At 34.2% G+C, this 23,973-nt stretch overlaps 1 protein-coding gene and 1 non-coding gene across 3 annotated transcripts in view; one reads left to right on the forward strand and one right to left on the reverse strand.

Annotated features, from left to right (window-relative positions):
- LOC125652311 (fibrocystin-L-like) overlaps nt 1-23,973 on the reverse strand; it is a 94,181-nt gene that overhangs the window by 55,384 nt on the left and 14,824 nt on the right. Inside the window, exons 5-13 of one of the 2 annotated variants that reach the window (XM_056164847.1) lie at nt 17,490-17,598; nt 15,325-15,527; nt 11,497-11,570; nt 10,233-10,275; nt 7,810-7,988; nt 2,634-2,723; nt 2,234-2,502; nt 1,256-1,350; nt 117-403 (exon numbers count right to left, since the gene is read on the reverse strand). In XM_056164847.1, coding sequence (XP_056020822.1) covers nt 117-403; nt 1,256-1,350; nt 2,234-2,502; nt 2,634-2,723; nt 7,810-7,988; nt 10,233-10,275; nt 11,497-11,570; nt 15,325-15,527; nt 17,490-17,598 — 1,349 coding nt within the window. Of the gene's footprint in view, nt 1-116; nt 404-1,255; nt 1,351-2,233; nt 2,503-2,633; nt 2,727-7,809; nt 7,989-10,232; nt 10,276-11,496; nt 11,571-15,324; nt 15,528-17,489; nt 17,599-23,973 lie in introns of both variants that reach the window. The other variant, XM_048881398.2, reaches the window with a different exon arrangement.
- Trnal-gag (transfer RNA leucine (anticodon GAG)) lies at nt 12,404-12,475 on the forward strand. The gene has a single exon. It is a non-coding gene; the product is annotated as a tRNA-Leu (tRNA).

Raw genomic sequence — 23,973 nt, forward strand, 5'->3', positions numbered from 1 at the left:
AAGTAATATGCCTTGTTGCAGAAAACCTAGATTTTTTTTACGGAAAAGTATAACTGCGTCAGAAATAACCAAATGATAACTAACACAACTTCTACTTAATTAAGCTCTACAAGTACCTGTGTAAACATTATAAAACCCCATCCTGAACCTTAGCACTGCTCCGCCATTTGAGGGATCACAAATCTCTACTTTCTGAACTTCATACACCCCTGGTTGAACACTTTCAGTGATCAGTGAAATCTTCTGCACTTCTTGAATAACAGTAGATTTCACTTCAATTTGTTGGTGTTCTTGTCGAGCGAATGATGTGCTTTGATTGGTTAATTCTGTTTGGTAAAAGAGAGCTGCTACTTTCACTGACCCAGGTCCTAAATAATCTCTGTGTAGTATTGTCATGTAATATCTAAAAAAAAAAAAAACATAGGCAAATTCTATATACATGATAACAATTCAAAAATCAATTTTTAAACAAGAGGCCCATGGGCCATAAAGGTGGCCTGAATATCACACAACAAAATATCATTTAGATATGGTGCATGTTAATGATGCATAGAGTGCCTCTTCCTAACTCTCTGAATTGGCTATTGTCAGGGGTTTTTTGTCAAAGGACTTCAATCACATTAAAATACTGTGCACACAGTTTGCATGTTTACTACATACTTAGGAATAAAGATTTTCCTGATTACATCTTTTATTTCATGTTTTGGCCTCACCACTTAAGGGCCAGAAAGAGACAGTGACCACAGACTTCACTAATTTTTATTCCTTAAAGATATGCTACACACCAAATTAGGTGACAAATGATGAAAGTAGTTTCTCAGATGAAGTTGAAAATTTCAAAAGTAAACAACAGACAACACACCAGAACAGACAGGCACAGACCCTAACCGGTCACTGGAGAGGCTCAGGTGAACTAATCAAAAGCCAAAGTATTTTTAGAATAGATGTCACTTTTTTTTAAAATCATAATATAGAATATATATCCTGCATAGGATAACTATATTGGGAATGTCTCTAATTTATAGCAATATCTAAATTGTTACATGTACCTCCTTATTTTCTAAAATGTTAATTTCAAGGCTGATAAAAATCTAGAAATCATGGGTGCCATGCATAAAATAAAACAATGTTCACCAATGAACATTTCTGTTTTGGGTACGATAGGTAGTGCATGTATCATTCAATTACTGTCAAAATATGGACCAAATCAAATAGTTACCGCATGGACCTTAATTGTTCTCTATGAATTACTTACGCCTCCCCTGCTGTTAGCCTAAACTTCTTGGAAAACTGTTCTGGCCATCTTGTATAGCGTTTATATGAATAACTTCGACACTCGGCTATGAATTGCTAAAAAAGAATTGATTTACATAGAAAACAAGAGTTCCATGAGCCATTACACTCACCTGAGTCACACTGCTTATATACATGAGCCATTACACTCACCTGAGTCACACTGCTTATATACATGAGCCATTACACTCACCTGAGTCATGCTGATTATATACATGGGCCATTACACTCACTTGAGTCATGCTGCTTATATACATGTACATACACTGAATGAACTCGTAAGTTTGGAACATCAACAATAATTCATTAATAAGCCAAGACCTGTGATAGGACAACTACGTACTTTACATATGTCTCATGGGTGCTTGCATATTGTTTTGGCAAATCATTTTGTTGTTGTTGGATAAACTCTAAAATATTCCTACAGGCATTAATTGGGACTTTACTGCATTCAGATCCAGTACTCTAAAACTCTCTGGGTTGGGTTTGCCTTGAGAATTAAGATTTGTAATCCTTAGTGTAAAACTTTTAAATCCAATTGTGGCTCTGGGAAATCATGGTTTGAACAAGCTTGAATTTTCATTCTATGAGGAAGTTTCCATGCAAAATTTGGTTCTTCTGGCTTAGTGGTTCTAAGAAAAAAATTTAACAGTATTTTCTAATTATCTCCCCTTGAAAGAAAACATGGCCCTTCACTTGATTAAAGTTTAATCCCCATTTCCTTAAAACATTCTGTACTTAGTTTAATTGAAATTGCTCCTGTGATTTTTAAATCCTTTAGAAAATCAGATGACAACATTATCAACAAAGATGCCAGGTGACTGACAAATTTTGATTAGAAATGTTTGGTGCAAATTTAGTGTATCTATGTACATATACAAGAAATTAATTCTGTGTTAATTAATACTGGGGACAAATATTAGACTTATATATATGTTACCATGTCATCCGGATTACTGGTATTGCTGAAGTACAGTGATCCTACATCATCAGCTTGGATTGCAAAAGAGTAATCTCCTGTCCAGGGAGGAACAAAAAAACCACTTTGTCTCGTGACAAAGTTGTTATAGACATCGTCGTAATAAGATGCTTTGTCATTGTGGGACTTAATGTAGTCACTGAAACTTTCATTAAAAGTTAAAACTTCATGAAGTCGGTCCCGATTTCTGCCTGTCTTGTTCCAAATTTCCAATAACAATCCACGGTTTCCTATTCAAAAATTATAGCACAAGGTATCATAGGCACTGTGATTTTCTTTGTATTTAAAGTAGTCTGTATAACTTTTGAATACTGTTGAGATATTTGTATATCTTGATGCACAGAACGACTGGCTGTTTTACCTGTGTATCTGCTGTAAGCGATGTCTGGTTTCGATGGAGTCTGGCATGTAATCTGTGTCTCTGTCACTGACTTTACTTCACAACTTTGACCTGCTTATTTTAATCAATTTAAAAAATGAAACAAGAATAAGTAAAGAAGTATACATGTATGTTACAATTTAAAAAATATGCTTATGTATTTAACTGAAATCTAAGATATTTTAAAACATATATTCAAGTGAAATCTAAGATATTTCAAATGTTCTTTTGTGACAGAACCATCATATTTTCAAGGCATTTCTTTTAATTTGGTATCAGAATGAGTTCATTTTAACCTGAAATGTCATTTTGTATTTTATTTCAAATGCTTGGGAACAAAGTGAATATTTCTACAAATTCATGACACATATGTCTTTAGAGTAACAAAATGGACCTTACTCATGAAGTCACTTTATATCCGCAGAAAGGCAAATGGTACAAATATTTTCACCTTCTGCAGGAAAAGTCTGACATTTATAATCTGTCTAATATCTTAAGATCACAAACATTTGTTTAAAAGTAAACTTTGTTCCAAAATATTGAAAGTCTTCCAGTTAGACAATTTGTGTCTTACCATATATAGCCCATTTGCAAATTTGATGTCAATGGAATTAAAAATGTATTTATTCAATTTAACATTCACTTCAGCTCTATATAAAAATCAAAAAGAATCTGAGGTCACCCCAACACTTCAAGTGAATCTTTAATTAAATGACTTTTATCAGTTGAAATATTTCAAAATGCATAATTCAGAAATGTTTTTCAGTGAATAAGCTGTTATGAATTGCTACTGCTCTTCTGGTATATACCCTGATGCAGGTTAATTTATGCTTATATTTGCATTTTGGTTTTCCCTTCAAGGCCCCCTCCCCCGTGTGCTTCTATACAGTATCTTGCAAATTCAATCACAGATCACAACATAAACATGCATTAGGTAGGTTTACGTTTAGTAGCTCACTTACTTACATGATAGTGTCAAGAGAATTCTCTGTAGGTTTACGTTTAGTAGCTCACTACTTACATGATAGTGTCAAGAGAATTCTCTGTAGGTTTATGATTAGTAGAACACAAAGCAACAAATACTCAGATTTGACTTTGGACAATTTTTCATTTCTATAGATGCTATTTTTTCAATTAATGAATTTATTACATTGAATCATCAGTTTTGCAAGAAACAAATTGACTGTTTATCTATAGGCATTTACTTATTATTTCACAATGAGAGGTATTAATGCCTCGTTCACACGGATGCGCATTAAATTTTACTTCGCATCAAATTTGATGCGAAGTAAAATAATGCGAATTAAATTAATTCGAATTAAATAGTGTTCACACGGCGGTAATATTTAATGCGAAGTAAACTAATGCGCATTAAATTCGTATGCATCTCTATTAAAGGGTGCGCGAAATAATAGAATAGACTATGCTATTGAAATTTTTTTTTATAGATATTTTAATGAATATTGTGTAGATACAGAATTCTTTGTTCAAAACGCTATATAGGCCTACATGTAGTATACTACATGTTTACAATTTACATACATAACTGATCTACACAAAAGGAGTTTTTTGTCGTGTTTATTTATATGTTCCCAAGAAATTACTTGTTATTTCCTCTGACAACCAGCATTCAATCTAGACAATATATTGTTTCTTCATGGGCCCAATTTTAAAACTTCGGAACGTCTTTTTCACCATTCCGCTGACTATTGTTGTGACGTAATTTTTAATTACTAATACGTATTATAAGTCTACTATGACGTCATATGGTATAAAAATATTAACAATGAGCGGCATATTTGTTTTAAAAAATGTAAAAAAGAAAATCATATTATCACTATTTTAAAACATTGTTGTCGTATTTAAAAACAAGAGGCCCATGGGCCACATCGCTCACCTGAGTCAAGGTGGTCCATATCAGAAGATTTTCCATATCTATTTGCATGTAAAACCGTAGTCCCTATTATGGACCAAACCTTCCCCTGGAGGCCATGGTTTTTGCAAACTTGAATCTACACTATGTCAGAAAGCTTTCATGTAAATGTGAACTTCTTTGGCCCAATGGTTCTTGAGAAGAAGATTTTTAAAGATTTTCCCTATATATTTGTATGTAAACTTTGATCCCCTATTGTGGCCCCATCCTACCCCAGGGGGGCATGATTTTAACAAACCTGAATCTGCACTATATCAGAAAGCTTTCATATAAATCTCAGCTTTTCTGGCTTAGTGGTTCTGGGAAGAAGATTTTTAAAGATTTTTCCTATATATTTGTATGTAAAACTTTGATCCCCTATTGTGGCCCCATCCGACCCCCGGGGGCCGTGATTTTAACAATTTAGAATCTGCATTATATAAGGAAGCTTTCATATAAATTTCAGCTTTTCTGGCTCAGTGGTTCTTGAGAAGAAGATTTTTAAAGATTTTCCCTATATATTTGTATGTAAAACTTTGACCCCCTATTGTGGCCCCATCTGACCCACGGGGGCCATGATTTTAACAATTTAGAATCTGCATTATATAAGGAAGCTTTCATATAAATTTCATCTTTTCTGGCCCAGTGGTTCTTGAGAAGAAGATTTTTTAATGACCCTACCCTATTTTTACCTTTTCTTGATTATCTCCCCTTGGAAGGTGGCCTGGCCCTTTATTTTAATAATTTAGAATTCCCTTTACCTAAGAATGTTTTGTGCCAACTTTGGTTGAAATTGGTCCAGTGGTTGTTGAGAAGAAGTTGAAAATGTGAAAAGTTTACATTCGGACAGACGGACGGACAGACGGACGGACGCCGGAATACGGGTGATCAGAAAAGCTCACTTGAGCTTTCAGCTCAGGTGAGCTAACAATTCCTTTCACATGTATTACTCAGTATGCCTATGCAGAGCACAGATTTACGTCTAACATTATCTAATGACATGCTGTTTGTACATGTTTTTAGTGATTATTATCATTTTGCTTAGTTTTTCGTACAAAACTAACATTAATATATATAGCTGACCATGGGTATGATGCATGTGACCCAAATTTGCCATTACGCATGCGTCTACATTTAATTCGAATTAGCTTCGCTTAGCGTTCACACGGAGCTAATGCGAAGTAAATTTAATTCGCATTAAATCGCGACGTCAATTTTAATTCGAAGTAAACTAATGCGCATTAAAATCTCCGTGTGAACGCAGTTCAGATTTAATTCGCATTAACTTACGTTTAATGCGAATTAAATTCTTCGTGTGAACAAGGCATAAATAAGAATGTTGGAATTTGTGTAAATGTATGACTACACACAAACTTCTAGATTCTGGAAAGAGTTATTCTTTTGAAATTCTGCAATATGCAAATTTAGCACTGTTAAGTTTATTTTCAAACTTTGTGCCAATAAAACTAAATAATATTTTTGCCATGAATTTCATTCTCTGCAAAAAAATGATTGAAAGAAATGAATTCTGGCTAAATTCCTTTTAATTTTTAAAGAAGATATCTTTTACATACGTGAAAATTATGAAATTAAAGAGAGTCTACATAGAAAAAAGCTCTGCAAGGCATGGCATATCCTAGCTGCAGAACTGTAGGTCTCCGAAAAACATTATGTTGACAGACCGGTCTATCAACATAATTTTTTTTGGAGATCTAGGCTACATGCAGTTTTGCAGCTAGGCATATTCCCTCACAATGAGTGTCTACATGATTTTTCTATCAAATCCTGTAGTGACCTTGATCTTTGGATCCCAAAAATCAATAGGGTTCTTCCTCTCTAGACAACAAAGCTATATGTGAAGTATGGAATCAATAGAGCAAAAAATGTGGTCTGTAGAGTGTCTGCAAGCTATGAAATCCCATAGTGATCTTGACCCTTGAGCCTTGGACCCGAAATCAATAGGGTTCTTCCTTTCTTGATTATGTGGCTTGTAGAGCGTCTATAAAGTAATGTGTGATCTTGACCTTTGACCCCAAATTCAATAGGGTTCTTCCTCTCTTGATAACAAAGCTACATGTGAAGTATGAAATCAATGGAGCAAAAAATATGGCCTGTGGAGTATCGGCAAGCTCAAATTTACACACACACACTTACCCACACTGGAATGAGCCGATTGTTATATCCCCACTCGATCTCAATAAATTGCAAAGGATAATAAACTGGAGGTATTAATTCCCAATAATATTGTTTATTGATTTTTTACACAATTGCGGTTCTTGGGTATGCTTACTCCTCCTAGGCACCTGATCCCACCTCTGGTGTGTCCAGGTGTCCGTGTTTGCCCAACTATCTATTTTGCATTGCTTATAGGAGTTATGAGATTGATCACTGTTTGTTATCTTCACCTTTCATATGTACGGTGTGACCATTGGACCGAGCGAAGCATGAAATGGTCATTGGTGTGTTCCAAGTGATAATCATAATTTCGTTAAATACGATGAATTGTAATTCATTTAAAAATAATTTTTATCTATGAAATTCCTCTTGCGCTTAATGCCAAGTAACATCTAAATATGAAAGGGGGGATATATGAGGTTAGCTGCATGATCCGCCTATTCATTTAATGCGGAGAATATACTGCCAGGCAACGTAAGAGTGCATTGTAACGTCACATTTATCTTTGGCATATTTTTTCTCTCTCAAATCAAACAATTATAATCAACAATACATCTCGTTTGCAATTTAAAAGACAGTTAAAACTAAACAAAACTAACCAACAAATTCAAAGTGGTAAAAACGTAAGCGTAAATATATATCGTATATTTTTAATTAAAGAAACTCATGAACTCGTTCATCTATTCATTTGTATTACTGTTTTTCTATTTGATGAGCGGCTAAAAACTTTAACAATAATGATTATCCCATTCATTTTTAACAAACTAAGCGTTTGAATTACAAATTGCATGCCAATTTGGCATTTTGGCATTCAAAATTAAAACTCAAATAACTGTAGAAGCAACTAATGAACAAAACAAAATGGTGGCACCCATATAAATCACAAAATTTTCAGTGAATATATGTAGAGATTATCTCTTTTCCTTTGTTGATTTTCTCATGTTTTCGTTTACATACGCGTTACCTTTAGAGCCTTGCTTTGCGGATGGGCCGAAGCTTCGCTCGGTATAATTAATCCTATCATTTATCATGTAAAAATTTTTTTGGGTTGCCTTCCCTTTTAAATAGTACCTGATATTTTCACTTTTGCAGGAACCCGGGTTTGGTCAAAGTTTTTTCCTGTAATGGTTAGTAATGTGCCACCATGGATACTGCCAGTTCTGGGTGATACAGAAGTTATCTCTGCATAGGACTGGAACAGATAAAGTTGTTTGGTCCTACTGAGGAACAACGAGTTTGGCCTGCAAGACCTGTGTATACCAAAGGCAAAATATCTTAGAATGAAATACCAGTATACCTTAAAAAGAAGACAGTTCCCTCCCCATAACCAACAATACACAGTTGAGGTATAACTGTTAAAGTTCAGTTATACTCTTTCCAAGGCATCATGAGACTCATACAATTGGAGCTTATCCCTGGTTTCTGAGATGCCAATAGAGGAGTCATACAGACTTACATGGGATGGTGCACCAGTCCACCTCTGGTTAACCTTCAGTCAAAATCTACAATCCATCTTGAATCCATTAATAGCTGAGAGATTGTGAATAAATCCCCCTATCCAAGAACACAATAAGAAACACCAAAGTGCTCACATTTTGACATCATCATTACTGGATGACCCATGATCACAGAGCCTTGCACACTGCATAATATACATTTGTAACAGGAAGGGAGAAAATGCAACGGACCAGACCGGGATTCAAACCCAGGCCCCCTGAATCTCTAGTCAGGTGCTCTACCAACTGAGCTATCTGGCCACCAACGATTGAACCCGGCTGACCGCTACACTCCTCCCTCCTTCAATGTCTTCACATTTGAAGACATCAACTGAGGATCTTAATCCCCTGGCAGGCATTTTCACCTGTCAGTTCCAGGGACTGGTCTATGGCACCAAATGTAACAGGAAGGGAGAAAATGCAATGGACCAGACTGGGATTTGAACCCGGGCCCCCTGAATCTTTAGTCAGGTGCTCTACCAACTGAGCTAATTGGTCACCTGCGATTGAACCCGGCTGACTGCTTACACATTGTATTAATTTACAGTTACAATAATTCCTGTCTTTTGAGAATAAGTAAAATTAAAAAGTACCAATTTAAATCAATAAAATTATTTTAAAACCTGCACGATTCTCTTCCAAATCATTTCATAGACTCCAATACATATCGCATGTACAAGCAAGAGACTTATTTGAAAATTATTGAGCCACTGTTAACTTTCACTATGGAAAAAAGGGCGGACTCTGACTCCAAAATTTGATAACAAAGTTTGTAAAAGATATGTATATTCCCCCTTCCTTGCAGAATAGTACAGACTTTAGTCTTCTCCATATGTTGTATGGACAGTAAAATATTACACAAAATATTATGCTGAGATTTTAATTGACCTTGGACATATTGACCTACTAAGCAATAGGGATCATCTGCACATCAATTTGTCAGCCTACTAAGCATAAAATCTGAGTTAAAGCATTCTCCAGTTATCTGATACACATATAAAATTTGAAAGGCCCAGTAGTGACATTGACCTTGGACACATTGACCTGCAGGGCACTAGAGATCATCTTAATTTAATCTATTATAATAATTGTATTCACAAAAAGTGAAAGGGATTGGGCAGCAGGCATAGTCTGTGAGATAAATTAAAGCGTTCTCCAGTTATTATTTGCACAATACGTGGGAGACCAACTACATTGTAACTGACCGAATACAGACATACATGTACAGATGAAGGAGGCATAATCAAAACACAGCAATAAAAGCCAAATTTTCAAGTCATCATTTACAGTAAGCATTTGAAATGAAATGTCATGTGAACTACAGCACACAAACCCATCCTTCCCCCCCCCCCCCCTATCATTATCATGCCATTGAATGTTACAAATTATAATATCATAAAAAATAAACTAATTTTGAAGTGATCTGTGTTCTGGTTTTCTCTCAGTATCCGAGTGTTTTTACAATGTCAGTATTGTTCTGCTACACACAGCATCATTTAAATTTAACAAAATCAAACATGTGATGTGATGACTCTAGCAATGATAAATCCCGAGTCTTCCTGCTCCAATACACTTGCTCTGGGTGAACAAATTACAAACCCTTATACCATTGATAAAATATGACCCTATAACCCCTGTATAAGTTCCTCCAGCATTTTGTTTGTTTGCGTGTATCTTTCTCAGAGCTCTAAACTGAACTTTAAGACTGTCTTCCTTCATAACATAACGTTCATCAGCTACAGTAAATGTTGATATTTTGAAATGATAGGTCAAGATTCATTATCATGGTCATGGGATCATCAATGGTTGCACCATCTGTAATGACTTACAAGGAGTACATCCACTAAATATCAAAGCTCTCTTACTTATATTCAGGAGTTGTACATGTAATTCTAAAGGTTCAAGTTTTCTGACAGGCAGACACTCAAAAAATGGTATATGCCCCTGAATATTTGGTATGAGGGACATGAAAAACGTACACCAAAATGGATGTCTTACCTTCCAAATCCTCCACTCACAATGTAACTGACATTCTGATTACCTGAAACAGTTTTAATCTACATGTATTATTATCGCTAGTTTCAGTAAGATACAACATTCAGTATGAATTTGTGATGAAGTCTACTACAAATTATCCCAAACTAGCCAAGTCTTTATGATTTTGTTTTAATGAAAACATTGAATTTGAATTCATCTGAAGATTTTTAAAGATTTCCCCTATATATTTGTATGTAAAATTTTGATCCCCTATTGTGGTCCTGTCCTACCCCCCAGGGGCCATAATTTTAACAAACATAAATCTGCACTTTGTCAGGAAGCTTTCATGAAAATTAATTTGTACTTTTCTGGCTCAGTGGTTTTTGTTGAGAAGATTTTCAAAGATTTTCCCTATATATTTATATGTAAAACTTTCATCCCCAATTCTGGCCCTAACTTATCCCTAGGGGTCATGGTTTTAATAAACTTGAATCTGCACTATGTCAGAAAGCTTTCATGTAAATTTCAGCTCCTCTGGTCCAGTCGTTCTTGAAAAGATTTTTAAATGACCCCATCCTATTTTTGCATTGTTGTGATTATCTCCCCTTTGAAGGAGGCATGGCCCTTCATTAAAACAAATTTGAAAGCCCTTCACCCAAGAATGCTTTTTGCCAGGTTTGGTTGAAACTAGCCCAGTGGTTCCAGAGATGAAGTTGAAAATGTGAAAAGTTTACAGATGGACAGACACAGACGACGGACAACAGGTGATCAGAGAAGCTCACTTGAGCTTTCAGCTCAGGTAAGCTAAAAATTTAAAATACAAAATTACAGACAATGACAGATAAAAAAGCAAGGAACAAAAACTCACTTAAGCCTAGTATATAATGGCTCAGGTGAGCTATAAACTGCATACCAAGTTATCTGGAACATGAAAAAATTCTGGAAGATCTTTTAATGAGCACTTACCAGTTCCCATGAAATGATATTTAGTCTATTTTAGATCTTCAACAATTACAGAGGTTTTTATTCCTACATTGAAATTAATTACAGTATGTGTATTTCCTAATTTAGTGTCTTTCTCTGTGAAGCAAGAGCGCTCATTTGTGGTTATGCTAAAAATTTCAACATACATATAAAGGAGAATTAATCATGATTGCACCAAATAGTGCATCAACTCTGATTATGCAAATTTTAAACATGCTAAAAGGAGTCAACAAACAGTAATCAATATATATAGAGAGAGAGATGTCTGATTATGAGCCCTGAAAGTGATCCAAGTTTTTACCGATAAATTTTCCATTCATTTTGCATTTCATGTATCCATTCCAGGTGTTCTCATTATTCAGCTGTTTTCCATAACTGAAAAATGCAAGAAATAATTCATAATGAAAGATAAAAAAATATCATCAAAGATTTTCCTGGCTAAAGAATTGATATATTGCTCGATCTACATACACATGTAGCAGTCAGCAGGATTTGGTTGCCAGTGGCCAGATACATGTAGCTCAACCCTAAGGATCTTTATCCCCAGACAGGTATTTTCACCTTTCAGTTCTGGGCATTGGTCTACAGCACCAATTGTAACAGGAAGGAAGAAAATGCTATTTGGACCAGACTGGGATTCGAACCTGGCCTCCCTGATCTCTAGTCAGGTTCTCTACCAACTAAGCTCTTCAAGTGTGAAGACATTTAACAGGTTGGGAACACTTCCCCTAAAGCAAGATCTTCTCGCTAATACGTGATTATCCCTCTTTAACGAGAAAGTAAACATTACCATAAACAAGTGCTTTGGTGTCTTTATTGAAAATAATGGCAAATTTTGTGCAATGCTGAATAAGTGTGACACACACTCAGCATGAAGCAAATTGTCTCTATAAAATTGACAACACAGTCAAGAAATTTCATATCAAAGTTGTTGCGTAAGAGAGAAGGAATCTGAAATCTGAAATGTTTTAATATGTTTTGATTAATAAATTTGCAGAAGTATTGGACATTTTAGCACGTTTTCTTCTTTTCACATGAAACACGAAGAGATGTACTCTGCGGATGTTTTTCTCTGTTGTATGGGATATATTTACTCTCACTAGAGAGGGATAATCGCATTTTTGCGAGAATATCTTGCTAGAGGGAAAGTGTTCCCAACCTGTTTAAGGAGGGAGGAATGTAGCGGTCAGCCAGGTTCGATCGCCAGTGGCCAGATAGCTCAGTCGGTAGAGCACCTGACTGAGATTAAGGGGGCCTGCGTTCAAATCCCAGTCTTGTCTGTTGCATTTTCAAATCTTACCACAATATATTATATGATATTTACATGTTTGTAATTCAACACAAGTAATCTAAATTTGTTTCAAATTTGATCTGATCCCATTATAAATGTACATGTGTCAATTTAGGCCTGGATTTCTCAAAAGAAACTTAAGTCAAAACTTGGACTTAAGTATGAGATTTTACTCAAATTTTGAGTGCTCAAATAAAAGAAAACTCAAACTTAAGTATGAGATTTTACTCAAATTTTGAGTGCTCAAATAACAGAAAACTCAAACTTAAGTTTGATTTTTTTTTTGAGAAATCCAAGCCAGATCACGTCAGTTAGGCAGAATAATTTGTACTCCATGTACAATGTACGTATTTTGGTATTTCGGCCGATTTTTTGGCAGCAACATAGTTGCCAAAATGAAGGTTGTAGCTAGCACTATTTGTAAAGAAAGGGTGGCTTCTATCATGAAGTGGAATAAGAATTAAGGATTTACAGTAATCCTCATCTAAAGATGACCGATCTAATACTGTTAAATGTTAAGTAAACTTCTATATGCTTTAGTAGTTTCATTAAATCTTGAGTCATGAAGTAATGAGTTTCCTACTGTATAAGATATACAGGGTTTAAGGTGAGAGTGACAGCTCGAGCCAGTCTCCACCCTACATGTATATCTTTGCTACAGTAGGAAACCCAGAAATAACCTGTGACACAACCCTAGCAAAAATTTGGTTTTGATATAGTCCCCCACTGAATCAAGCAATCATAATGGAAACACTTGGAAGTGGATTTCAAGCAAGCTGACAGAAAGCACAGAAAACTGGAAGATGATGGGTATGTTCAATAATGAGCAAGTAAAATGTTTCTAATAGACAACATTTATTTGATGAACATTCAATCTTTCTGTATTGGATATATGCTGAATACAGTTTTGTATAAGAAAATCAGACAGTTTAAGGCATTATCGTACTTAATGGCCCTTTAATTTTCAATTGTTGATTTTCCCGAGACAGTCCAATATTATTACAATTAATATCAGATTGCTCATTAATATTGGATGACTAAAGATACATTCTAAGACTGAATTATGAACAAAGGAATGACGAGAATGTGACATCATTGCAACAAAATGTGACAAACATTAATATAACGCATTCTAAATAAGAAAATTATGCATGGATATATCATTTTGACAAATAAATGCTATATTTCCCAATGCCAATATCAAAACTAAGATTAGTAAACACTGTCTTATCATTAATAAGAAACCTCGTCCATGAAAGCTGACTATAGGTGGGAGGCAGGGTGTCCAACAAAATAAGCTGCAAGAGTAAAAATGTGTCGTCTCCTGGATCTATCTAATGATAAAGCTGTACATTTACGAAATGTTGTTTCAATCTTGGCTTTAGGAAATAAGAATTGAATTTATTTGTTAAAATAAAATGTCCAAAAACATTATCAGAATATGTCCAAAAGCAATTTTCTTCTTCAAAAAGTTTTGTTTGTCATCATTTATTTTGTTTTATGCTGGGAAGTTGAATTAAATTTTGAATTTTAGAGAATCAGCTCTGTGTTAATTATGATGACATTTCTTTCTATTTAATCTTCAGTGTTTTATAAGACTGTAGTATAACAAAGGTTCAGAGACTAACCATGCTGTATCGGAGAGATATTTTACAGAACGCTTTATCCTCATTTCCATAATTCACTCATATAGTAATACAATTATTGACATTTTCTCGGTCAGTGCGATACTTTAACTACCCTCAACATACAATATTCACCTCATCCTACAAGCTTGTTGAATATTGTACTTATGTAAATAAAGCATCTTATTATACCTCAGTATGAGAATTCTATGTAACGCGTAATCTGATTGGTTTAGACAGTCACATGCCAGGGATGACAAAACTTCATATCTCCCTCTCAAACATCATATCTCCCCATCATATTTACCCCTTGGGCAGCCTTGTGCATTTAACATCTTTAAAGTGATATTTTAACCCTTCTTCCATCGTCGCCCGGAATGAAACTGAGAGGAATTGTCAAATTTCTCCGAAATTTTTAATTCATATAAAAATTGTCCCGGGCGACGGGGGAAGAGGTGTTCAATTTCACTGATTTATCTATACAAAACCTATGAAAAATCCATAAATTGCTTCATAACCCTTACTTTGTTCGATTGTGTACTACGCATGCGCATACATGAGTTGATTTTAATATGCTTTTAAGAATAGATACGGAGTGCTCTTTCAGAAAATAGACAAAAAAATATCAGGGACGCGAATTTAATTTTCCCCATAATCGCCGGGCAGAATTAGGCCTAAACCGTACCTACTTCTTTAACGTCAAGGTACATGAAGTGTATTGTGACGTCACAATAAGTCCGAGTCATTCTACTTTCATAGTTCGTAAGGTACAAAATATGTAGGGTCTCTGATACACAGTTGAATCGAATGGTTTTGGTTGATACAAAAACAATCAAGTAAATCTGCCTTCAAGGAGAATGGAAATACAAAAACTGGTTATCATATCACTGTATTTCGTTGTTTGTACCTTCTACCGTAATACGTTGACGGCACGGTGTTACCGTTAGGACGATCTGAGCAGCTACATACAATGTATAGATGAGCGACTCCAATTTCAAATGCACTTTTGTAGTGCGTTGCCCTCGGGGAATATGATTTTTCTTGGGTGAATAAATCTTCATATCTCCCTCACTAACATGCAATAAATGTATAATATTGACCTCAAACGTCAATAATTGTATACATTATGTTACATATATGTATGCCAGTAGTATAGCATTAATTATTTAACAGATACTCAAAAAAGTTTGTTTTAGCATCATGTGACACTTACAACACATCATTCTCTGCTTTGAGACTACACAGCTGTGGTCCTACATAAACCCTGGCAATTTTCTCAGTTCTCCCATTAGTAGCTGTTTCCACATTGGTATCAAATCTGTCTGTGATGATTTTACCATTGATTTTGATGATACTCTCAGGAGGGCCAGAGCTGGGTTCCACAGATGTAATAGTGGGGGTACTGTGGACCCTTATCTACAGAGAGAAGGTGTAGCATCTGAAAACTTAAATTCATAAAGTCATACTCAATCCTACATTAAGTTAAGCTGTACCGTCCATAATGATTGAGCATTTAACTGCCTTGATACAATTTGATGATGAAGCTCTCCATTTGATAGCATAAAATCTACCTTAAGTTTATAAAATATCAATTACAAAACAGTTGTGAAACATATATAACAAGAGGCCCATGTGCCTAGAATCACTCTTCTGATACATTGTAGAACAGGCAAAAATTCTCACTAACCAAGATTCATCAATTAACAAAGTTTGATGATGTTAAGTCAAATAGTACCTGAAAATTTAAATGTAACTGTCCAAAAGTAGGTCACGGTGACCTACTTTTGGTCGACACACTAAAGACTCAAGATGCATCAACTGACAAGTCAAATAGTATTCAAATATAGCTGTCAAATTCCAAAAGAAGGCCACAGTGACCTATTTTTTGGTCGACACACTCCAAAGACTCAAGATGCATCAAATGACAAAGTTTGATAATTGAAGTCAAATAGTATCTGAAATATTCAGATATAAACGTCAAATTCCAAAAGTAGGTCACAGTGACCTACTTTTTGGTCGACACACTCTGAAGACTCAAGACCCATCAACTGACAAAGATTGATGATTGTAAGTCAAATAGTATCTGAAATATTCAAATATAGGCGTCAAAATCCAAAAATAGGTCACGATGACCTACTTTTTAGTCAACACACTCTGAAGACTCAACATGCATCAACTGACAAAGTTTGATAATTGTAAGTCAAATAGTATCTGAAATATCAAAATATAGCCGTCAAATTCCAAAAGTAGGTCACGGTGACCTACTTTTTGGTCAACAAACTATGAAGACTCAAGATGCATCATCTGACAAAGTTTGATGATCCTAGCTTTCATAGTGTCCAAAATATCCATCTAAAATTGAAAATGTGAAATTTGAATGTCTGCAAAATTAAAAAAGTAGGTCACTGTGACCTACTTTTTTTTTTATAAATATGTTTCGAGGCCTCTAGACGCATCAACTTACAAGGTTTGATGATTCTAAACCTCTCGGTATCTGAAATAACAACCTAAAATGTATTCATAAATGATTAGCCATAAAATTCAGAAAGTAAGTCATGGTGACATACTTTTTACATGACGCACTTCAAGGTCCCATGATCCATCAACTGACAACTTTTGATGATCATAGGCTCAAAAGTGTCCAAGATATGCATCAAAATCCATTTAATAATAATTTCCTGCAAAATTCAAAAAGTAGGTCACCATGACCTACTTTTGAGACAACATGATATTAGGTCCTAAGATGCATCAACTCACAAAATTTGATGATCCTAGTCCTTTTACTAAGCAAAATATCAAAGTTTTAACAAAACAAAATTTAAGGTCAATTTTGAAGTGACCCTTTGCCCCAGGATGATGCCTTGAACATTTTTTTTTATCTACAACCTATCCTCATCCTTATGCATAAGTTTGGTGATAATTTGCCCAGTGGTTCTTGAGAAGAAGATTTTTTAGCAACCACTACTTTTGTTTGCATTTTCCTAATTATCTCCCCTTGTTAAAGGGTCACAACCCTAGTTTTAGTACAAATGAAAGCCCTTGGGCCAAGGATACCCTGTGACAAATTTGACAAAAATTGGCCAAGGGGTTCTTGAGATATAGCCCTTTTCCCAAAAAGTTGATGCACACTGCACGCCAGACATATGGCCATATGATTAGCTCTTTGAGCCTTCGGCTCAGAAGAGCTAAAAATTAAAGTTTGACAGTCAAAGTTTCAGATCTATTATGATTGGTAAATCAGAAGGAAAAAAAAGGTCCATCATAAATCTAAGCAAGAAGTTTAAGAAACAGTCTAAAGGCTATATAGTCAACTTTCAGAATATAATCGAAATTTAACAAAATTGTACATACATAAATTAGATTGACCATATTACTTACCGTTACTCTACACCTGTAGTCAGTAGGAGATCGACAATGGTTTACGATAGGGATATCTTCACCATCCACATTTAGTCTCACATAATATGTACCTTCCTTCATTCCAGATCTAAAATGTGAAGTAAAATAACGTCAGCAACATACCTATCATTTCTAACTACATTTCTCAAAATTTAATTTTCAAGTGAATGCTATTGTCTTGTCACCTTCAGTATGCATTCTACACAATCTTTTCCAAACGTATGACTAGTATGATTACTTCATTTTTGTTTATGTGTAGGTTGTTTAACCTATCAATTGTCCCCCCCCCCCCCCCCCCCCCAAGGATTTTTAAACTTGGAATTATTCAATCAATGCACTTTTATATTGCCAGTTGTGAACATTTTGCTTCTTTTACATTGCATATATAGATCTTGTTCCCTGAAATGTGCTACTAGGCCTACACGGTGCAAAACGATTTGTACGAAATGCTGTCAACGGTTTGCACGGACGAAAAACTGTTATCAGGTAATACCAGCTAGGTGGCTCATTTGGAAGATAGAACACTTGGCTAAAGATTCAGAGGACCTAGGTTAGAATCCTACTTTGATCTAACTTCTTTATCATTTCTCCCCACCCATTACACATGAAAATCTTGGTATTGGGAATTTTAAGGTACTGACTCGTTACCTAAAGGTTATCCATATCGATAATAGATTTGTAAATGAATATTTAAATAATTTACAACCAAATAATAATAATAATTATTTATTATTTTCATACGAGCTGTGCTTTTCAAGCAAATTATGTAATCGTTATGCTTGCAAAAATGCCATCCCCAGACAATTTTTTTCCCTTTCATTACAACAGAATATATGATTTACCCATACCACATGTAGGCCTATGTATTTGACAAAATGCTATGTGATATTTACAATTTCATAGGGCTAAATACAACCTTCCACCCACCACTGGCACCAGCATCCAGTGTTTTAAATTTTTAAAAACAATCTATTGTTTTTGGTTTTTCTTCATGATCGGAAATGGTAGGTATCAACTTAATTGCGGGAATGTTTTGTACAGAGCTGAGAATCACGAATTGAAAATAAATGCCCCCCCCCCCCCCCCCTAAGAGACTATGGTTTCAGAGAGAGAGAGAGAGAGAGAGAGAGAGAGAGAGAGAGAGAGAGAGAGAGAGAGAGATGCCGCCGCTGACCACTAATTAATTAATATGAAGTGAATATTGAGTATAGGCCTAGGAAATACAAAAATAAAATCACTCTCAAAAAGAGTTAGAATTTCGTCAATTCGTTCTAAAGTACATAAATATATTTAATTCGCGGATTATAAAAAAGCGTAAACTGCCCCGCGCCAGGTTATAATTATCGTATCATGACGTATGATATATTTAACCAAAATTTAAATTCATCCCTTATAATTCTATGCAAAAAGACAAAAGTACTAATCTTCGTTGATCAAAATACCCATAAATAATGAAAACTACAAATCACTTGCGCCGCGCATTGATTCACTTAGTAAAAACCACAACGAACAACAGGATATATGTGTATAGGCTGTGCATGCAATGCATATTTCGCTACCCTGTAAAGATCGACTTCGAAGTCGCTCCGATAGATATTTAGAAAATACAGGAAATTGCATTGCATTGTTGGACACTAGGCCTACCCAAAGCAAGTCTTAAAATATCAGAAAATGAAATAACTTGTGGCTTTTGATTTTATGAAAGTTTCTACTACATTATAACTTACCCTTGCAAGCAACATTGTCGCTAATATTACACAGGAAAATATATAAACAAATGACTTCCACATTTCAAATGTGGGGTGACGTACTTATGATAAAATGTGAAGCATTTGTTGTTGTAGTTTAGTTTTTTTTAAATTCATTTACACTGCATGAAATTTGGCGTTTACAGATATTATATTTCATTAAACCTATATTATTCGTGAAGTTTAAGATTTAATTCGAGTTTACAATAAATTTATACGTGTCCGTAAAATGAAATTTAATTTCCAATTTTATTCCATGTATAATGCAGATTTAATGTTAGTAAATTTCATATGTATATAATATGAATTTAATAACCATTTTAAATTTTATCCCATATGACACAAATGTATACGTTTCTATCAAATATGTATGGTTTCAAGTAGATCTTATACACGCGCACTGCTTGTACAATATTCATATTCTACTGTCCAGACAGTCCGACCTGCACTACGCAAATGTTGCGCATAAGTTACATGTACCCCCGCTTGATAAATACAAGAATTTAAGATATTAAATACTACAGAATGTATATATGAACTATACACAATATAAACGAGTATTCAAACCCTGTTGTCAGTTTATAATTCTAGCAAGAGTCCAAGTACAGTTTTTCTATATCAATTTCACAATGAACAGGCCTTGGTTTCAGTGTTTATTTGCAATGTGTGTTATTCCCCCGTGCAACCGATCAAGAGGAGATACGTGCTCCTGATTCAATAAGCACCCGCCCTTACCTCTGTTGTGTCCAGAGGTACACGTTTGCCCTACTCTTAGTACTCTTTGTGGATTTATGAGAATAATCACTGTTCATTACATTCACTTTTTCATGCACCATATGCTTTAGCAATGGGTTCAGCATTAGCGTTCATATTCCTCAAAATTTTTCACCCTGTTAGTAATAATCACATCACAACAAGTATAAACAATGATTTACTGCACATTTCAATAGTTTTTAAAAGTATATATATCATAAGTATAAATTACTAATCGTTAATAATCACAAGTGTAAATGTTCAAATGAGATCATTTGAAAAGTTTTGTATTGATATGAAAAATTCCAAGAATACATCCTTCCATTCAACTGGCAAAGGACGAAACATCCTTACGAGAGACACTAATTAGTTAACTGGCGCATGCCGAAACATCCTTTCGAGAGACATTAATTACTCAACCGCCGTAGAACGAAACATCCTTCCGAGAGACATTTGTCAACCGGCGCAGAATGAAACATCCTTCCGAGAGATATTTATCATCTGGTGCAGGACGAAACATCCTTCCAGAGATATTAGTTAACCGGCGGATGACTATACATGAACATCTTCAAACATTACATTGTCAATTACCACAAAATGACAAAACTAACTTAAAAAATCTTTCAAGTATTTGCTAAACAAGTATACCTTACTGAAATGAACATACTTCATGTACATTATGAAATGTTGCTTTAAAACATCATATATTCACATCTTTGATATTGGGACAAATGTAAGAAACATCTTTATTCTGAACCCTTCCATCTGCACAAATATATTTACAGTTGATTCTCCGTACAGGAATAAATGCAGATGGTCCAAAAGTGTCATATAGGTCAAGAGGTATATTTATTTATTAATCTGGTCTACAGGGAGGATAAACAATTCTAACAATTAAACATTATAACTACATGATACCTCTGTGCTAATGCAACAGATCTAGACGTGGAAATTTTCAACGTGGCAAAAGACTGGTTTCGCTTTGCTTGTGATAGAGATGGGGGACGAAGGAGAAGGGCAGAGGAAAAGAAACTTCAAATTCAAATTCAAGCGGAACAGAATGAGAGTGAGCTTGAGGATGAGACTAATAAATAAATAGATTCTTTGTAACACGCGTATTACCGCTCTCAATACTTACATGTAATAGAATATGAACAATTTCCTTGTTAATTTTGTAATTGTATCGGATACCTTCTTTTTCATTTGTGTAACTGAATTTTTTAACTCTTTTAAAGTAATACACTAAACATTAATAAAATATTAGGCAAATGAAGATCCCTTTCAATTTGAATAGTTATTAACTTTGTTGTTGCAGAGTTCTGAGACTTCATTTTTATATTTAATATTTTATGTCATGCCGTATAGAGTTATGGAACTTTTTAACTTTTTAATATGTACTTTTTATGTCATTCCTGCCTCTGAAATATATATTACAGGTCCTTTTCTGACTTGTCAGTTTTCTAGTTATTATGTACATATATCATGATACTTGTAGATGAATATATATTGCATATGTCATTAAGATTTGTTCATTTTGCTTTTCAAAGGAATAAGCTAAGAAAACATTACTTTTTCGGGAATAGTTTGTCTTCATTGAATCGACATGCTTCTCCCCATTAACTTTCACTGCTTTGTTAGAGAAAAAGTGTGTCAAAAGAGGAAAGAAGTAATGTTTAGGGCAGCCTACTGGGAAAATTCCAGGTTACATACCCATCAATGTGTGAAGTAGTTTTATATTATGTCAAGACAATCTTACATCATCACAGTGAAATGCTAGCTTTGTATCAAAATATATATTTTTATATATTTCCTTTCATGAGTTTTATATGATTTTTGTGTGATAGCATATTGTGTGTGTGTGTGTGTGTGTGTGTATCTAGTCATATTTACCTTCAATTTGTTTAGTAATGTAATTTATACTCATGTGAGCGGTTGTTGGACTCGACATTGTGATAGGCTTTAATAGTATGATTGCATTGTATTGGATGGTATTTGTCTTCATTTCATACATTTCTTAAATGTCTGGGACATATTTCTGAATGTAATCCTTTTTGGTATTCCTGTATTATTTTGATATTTTTAATAGCAATATTTTTTCACATTGTATCGTAATATTGTTCATTACATATATTTTTTCTTATAATATATGAATTTACATCCCAGGCAAGATGTTATGTGAAATAAAAAAAATGCAATAAAAATATTAATTATTCATGCCTTTTCTTTCTAAGGCAACTAATTCATGATAACTTTTGTGAATTTTTACAGAAAGAAGCTTACTATATAGCTCGCATACTTATACCTATCTAAACTTCTCCTAAAGTGAAGTTTAACTCTAGCTTATATGGAAGCTTTATAGAGATGCAGAATAATTCTGCGAAACTCCAATTAAGTTTAATATGGATGCATTATACGCCAAATTTTGCGTAATTTGACGTTTAATATTGCTTACAGCTGTAAATGTGAAATTCAATGGAGGAAAATACGTGAAACTTCAAGTAAAATGAAGTTTAATATGGGTGGATTATACGCCAAACTTCGAGTATACTAACGTTTAATATTGCTTAAATGTCAAATTTAATGGAGTATAAATATGAAAATACGTGAAACTTCAAGTAAAATGAAGTTTAATATGGGTGGATTATACGCCAAACTTCGAGTATATTGACGTTTAATATTGCTTAAATGTGAAATTTAATGGAGTAAAATAAGATGATTAAATTCTCAACTAGACGTAAAATGACGTTTAATTTTATTTAAACATGGCATTTACTTGGCATATAATCGACATTAAACGTCATTAAATTTCGGCGTTTACGGAAAATTATACGCCACTGGATACGCAAAGTAAATTTGACATTTAATTTTCTATTAAATGTGCATTTTACGTTTAAATTTGACATTTAATTGAGGAATAATTGGTGTTTAATTTTATATTAAACGCAATTTTTCGTGCAGTGTTATTTTCTTGGGGAGGTTGCTTCGATAGGCGGATCAAGTATCCCCCCACCCCGTTTCAATGAGAAATGCATTTGAAAACGAACAGAGCGAAGTTCACAAATACTTTGTTTTACGCTATCATTCAAACATCATACAGATACTGTATTTAAATTTGACCAATCAGAGACTAGAATACAATAAGAATTAAATAATTTACCATTGGTTGTAAATGAAACACCTCAGCAATTAAATTATTTGAAATATTGGAATGGGGAAAATTGTCAAAGATGGCTAAACTGGCATCAATCTAATTAAAATTAAATGTTAGATCCGCTCGTATACTCGCATACATGTATGCGAGCGGATCTAACGTCTAATTTTAATTTGATTGAAATGGCACAATCTTCAAATTGGGCAATTTATTGTACCAAAATATAGATATTATAAATGTGGTATTGCATAAAATTTAAAGGTTTGGAGGATATCTTCATTAATTTCATTTCGTTGTAACGTCATTGCAGTTATATTATAAATAACCTAAAAAATGGTAACCCACTACTAAACTCCTTTATAAACAAATAGTTAGGACTGTACTGAATTTTACTAGAGAAACTTAAATCTCACCCACCCACCTCTAAAACATAGATATGTAGAACACAATTTCAACTTGAAGTAGCGTTTTACTAGTTTTACATACTGTGAAACGTACAATGCATTTTACACTAAAATATGGTTTAAAATATAATATCTAAATACTGATTGTACAAGTACTAACTGATAACAAAATCACTTTGGGTATGATTCTTGTTTGTTTATGTCTAATACGATAAAAAAACCAAAAAAAAAACCACACACACTAAAACCTCATAAATGTTGCACTTTCATGACTATGGTGCATTTTATAATATGGATCGACTCTCCTTTTTTTGTAATCGAATATTAATAAAAAAGCTAAACACGTACATTTTTCGGTATTCAAAAGATGGAGCAAAGACCCACTATAGATGAAAAAGATGTATCAA

This window comes from Ostrea edulis, chromosome 5 (assembly GCF_947568905.1).
Source record: "Ostrea edulis chromosome 5, xbOstEdul1.1, whole genome shotgun sequence".
Taxonomy (NCBI): domain Eukaryota; kingdom Metazoa; phylum Mollusca; class Bivalvia; order Ostreida; family Ostreidae; genus Ostrea; species Ostrea edulis.